The sequence below is a fragment of the Palaemon carinicauda genome, chromosome 6 (assembly GCF_036898095.1).
Source record: "Palaemon carinicauda isolate YSFRI2023 chromosome 6, ASM3689809v2, whole genome shotgun sequence".
NCBI classification, from domain to species: Eukaryota; Metazoa; Arthropoda; class Malacostraca; order Decapoda; family Palaemonidae; genus Palaemon; species Palaemon carinicauda.
This window is the reverse complement of record NC_090730.1, coordinates 51,473,255-51,477,028: the sequence shown is the minus strand read 5'-3', so window position 1 is coordinate 51,477,028 and position 3,774 is coordinate 51,473,255. Positions and strand designations below refer to the sequence as shown.

Sequence of the window (3,774 nt, the reverse complement as noted above, 5' to 3'; positions counted from 1 at the left end):
GAACCCTTCAGCCATCTTGAAGAGAAAGCAGTTGATCTCTTCAAGAGAACTACCCAATACAAAACTGGAAAGTATGTTGTTCAGCTACCTTTCAAAAGTGATAAGAGTCCCGCTTCAAATTATGATAGAGCCTTTGCCCAACTCATGTCAGTCAAAAAATCAAAGAACCCCCAATTGTTTACTGATTACCGTAAGATTCTGGATGAGTTTCTTAAAGACAACTTTATTGAGCCTGTCCCCTTAGGCACCCCTGTTGATGGAAAAGTACATTATTTACTGCATCATCCCGTAGTTAAGAATTCAATCACCACCCCTATGCATATTGTCTTCAACGCTTCATAGAGGTCGAACGCAAATTCACCTTTTCTGAATGATTCTCTGTACACGAGACCCAATCTTGCATCGAAGATTCAATCAACAATTTTAATGTTCCGTGAGAAGCCCGTTGGTTTAACTGCAGATATTTCCAAGGCATTTCTTCGCATAGAGATTGTGCCAGAACAGAGAGACTTCTGTCGCTTTCTTTTCTTTGATGATACAGAAATGACAAGGATCGTCGCATATCAATTTAAAGTCGTTCTGTTTGGCGCCACCTTGAGCCCCCACTTGTTTAACCAAACTATCCAACATCATTTGGACACTCAGTCCAGTAGATTGGCGTCGACACTCAAAACCAGTTTCTATATTGATAACTTTCAACGCTGTTATGTTGCCCCAAAGACATTCTGAGTGAGAGGCCCCTCATTGAGGCACTTATGTTAAAGGCTAACATGCCGTTAGCCAAAAGGACGACTAATGCCCCTCTTAACGGCGATTTCACAGAAAGAGGCATTCATGATAACCTCGATCTTGAATGGGATACTGTTAATGATACCTTGAATGTTAAATTACCCCCTGAATTAGAGATAAGTCATTCCCACATCAACACTAAAAGAAAGGCCGTGTCCTTGTTCTCTTCCATTTATGACCCTATTGGTCTTATTTCTCCAGTTACAAATCTAGGCAAACTCTTCATTCAAAAACTGTGGATGACTGACGAGGGCTGGGACACCCCTATTGACCCTGAGCTTGTTCAAGAACTAAGTGATATCATGAAAAGGTACAAAGGTCTTGAACAAATTAAAGCCCCTCGTAATGCGCATGATGGCAGTCAACCAGCATTGCGCATTTTTGCCAATGCTTCCAAGCTCGCTTTTGGAGTAGCTGCTTATATAGTCACCCAGGAAGGTAATTCTCGCCTCCTTACGGCTAAAGCCCGAGTCACCCATAAACGTATGTTGGAAATGGATGAAGGTTTTACCATTCCCAAACTTGAGTTAACTGCGCTCTCACTGGGCTGTCGTTTAGCCAAACACTTGTCAGAACTGCGCCCTAGCATATACGCTTCGGTCACTGTTTGGTACGACGCTTCAACTGCCCTCTAGTTGGTCCGTAACTCTAAAAGTAACTCCCCTTACGTCCTTAACCGTTTGGAGGAGATAATCAACATTAAATTAACTTGTCATCTTAACCTGAAGCATGTCCCCACTAATAGCAATCCTGCAGACCTGGCATCACGTGGTGTCGCTGTCAGGCATATTCTTAAGAATGAATTTTGGCTACAAGGCCCTCCTTGGCTCAGTAACCCTTCAAAGTACCCCGATCAAAGCAGGTTCTCTATTAACCCGGAGATATGTACATGCCCTATTCGGCTTGATCCCCTGGTAGTACGACTGTTTGATCATTACAGCTCCCTTAACGACGCGATCAAGTGCTACACTGCACTCCTTCATTTAATTCCCCAATGGATACAACCCTTGTCACAACGTTGCCCTAATCTAACCAATAAATTTAACCTTCCACCCTTAACAGTAATGTTGATTTGTTCCCAGGCTTAAAGTTATCCTAACATTCTGAAGCAAGTGCAAGGTGAAGATGTTCGTCTCAACTCGGACGAACGAGCTTTCATTGGCCAACGTAAACCTTACCTGGATAACCAAGGTCTTCTCAAAATAAGTTCCCGTTTCAGTAATGCCCCCGTGGAATTAGATTATGTAGATCCCCTTTTGCTGGAACATCATTGTGCCCTTTGGACACTTATCGTCAGATTTTGGCATCAACGTTTGCTGCACTGTAATACTTCAACACTCCTTGTTGAATTACGTAAACAATTTTGGGTTCCCCAAATGCGGCAGCAAATCAAGAAAATTTGGGTGCCGTTGCATCCATTGCCGGAAGGTGCAAGCAGCCCCGTACCCAATGCCTCCATTAGCCCAGTATCATCCCAATCGCCTCATTTCAAGAGTGCCCTTCCGAGTAACTGGCCTAGATTTCACTGGAGCTTTTAAGGTATACAATTCACAAGTAGATTTTGTTTACATCTTGCTTTTCACCTGTGTAGCAACCAGAGCCGTAGCCCTAGAAGTCACAACTTCGTTAACGGTCATCGATTTTGTGCAAGGAGTGCGCAGATTTGCCGCTCGATTTGGTATGCCAAACTGTATCGTCTCTGATAATGCTTCCACTTTCCAAGCTGGTCAAACTCTTCTAACTGAACTTATGCATCACCCTGTAATTGATGGGTTTAAATATTCCCATAACCTGACCTGGAAATTCATCACTCCCCGTGCCCCTTGGCAGGGAGGTTTTTATGAAAAATTAATAGGCTTCACCAAACTTAATTTAAGGAAAGCCATGTATCACTTGTATCCTACCTATAATGAATTTGTCACTTTGGTACAAGAAGACGAATGCATCATCAACGATAGACCTTTAGTTTTCTTGTATGTCAACGACGTTACTGATACCCCCTTGACTCCGAGTCATCTGCTTTACGGTCGAACCCCCTCACTTGCTCCTCAGATCTTTATGACTGACCTGAATGACCCAACATATAGGGAAGGGAACAGCCTCCCAGCTAGTTATCAGAAAATCACGAACATTTTGCAAGTGTTTTTAAAACGATGGACCCAGGATTATGTCAATTCCCTTCGTGAACGTTATATAAAAAATAATCGTATCCACCCTGTGCCTCCTAAAATTGGATATTTATGTTTGTTAATTTTGGATGAAGTATATCGGGAAGATTATACCATGGCCCGTATTCATGAAATCTACCTCGGGAAAGATGGTCATATTAGATCTGTGAAGGTGCGCACCCCTCATGGAATATATGTGCGTCCCATTAACCGTCTTATCCCATTGGAGATAAATGTCGCAGGTCCCTATATCACTGAACTGGAGCAAGGTGGTCCTGATTCGCTCACGACACCCCAGTTACCAGATCCTCCCACAGAGGACCTTCTAAATGACGATTCTTCTGATGATGTCGCCCCTCTTCCCAAACCTGATCCTGTGTCCTACCGAGGGCAAGCTCGTAGGGCGGCGGTCGATAAAGCCTATGCATTATTCCAGAAAATGCTGTAAATTTGAAAGGGATGGGGAATGCCCCTTCCTTCTGTACCCTCCACCTCTTGTTAGTGGACCCCCCCTTTTCTCTCACTCTTACTTGGCAGGGTGTGGAAACTCTTTCCACGCTTTGTTTTAGTCACCCTCGTTATTCAATTTTTTGTTTATTTTTTTATTTTCTGGATTTTTACGGATCTCGTTTTTCTTTTGTTTCCTTTGTAACCTTCATTATTATACCCTTAAATATTCATTGCTGCTAACATGTCCATCATTCCCCTGTAATACTTTACCTTTCATCACCTCATTCCTCTGTAGATGATTTCATCTCATTTCCTGAGCTCACAGTACATTGTTTGACGATGCAACTGACCGTCGACAATTTTTAAG

The 3,774-nt window shown here is 42.9% G+C and overlaps 1 protein-coding gene across 1 annotated transcript; it reads left to right on the top strand.

The window, feature by feature from the left end:
* Positions 1-770: 770 nt before the first annotated feature.
* On the top strand, positions 771-1,424 carry LOC137642990 (uncharacterized). Its single transcript, XM_068375848.1, has one exon. It carries the CDS (start codon positions 771-773, stop codon positions 1,422-1,424), a length of 654 nt encoding a protein of 217 aa, XP_068231949.1.
* The last annotated feature ends 2,350 nt before the right edge of the window (positions 1,425-3,774 follow it).

Bases quoted from the DNA above. Each gene is read 5' to 3' on its own strand.
- LOC137642990 (XM_068375848.1), top strand. From the start codon at position 771: ATGCCGTTAGCCAAAAGGACGACTAATGCCCCTCTTAACGGCGATTTC.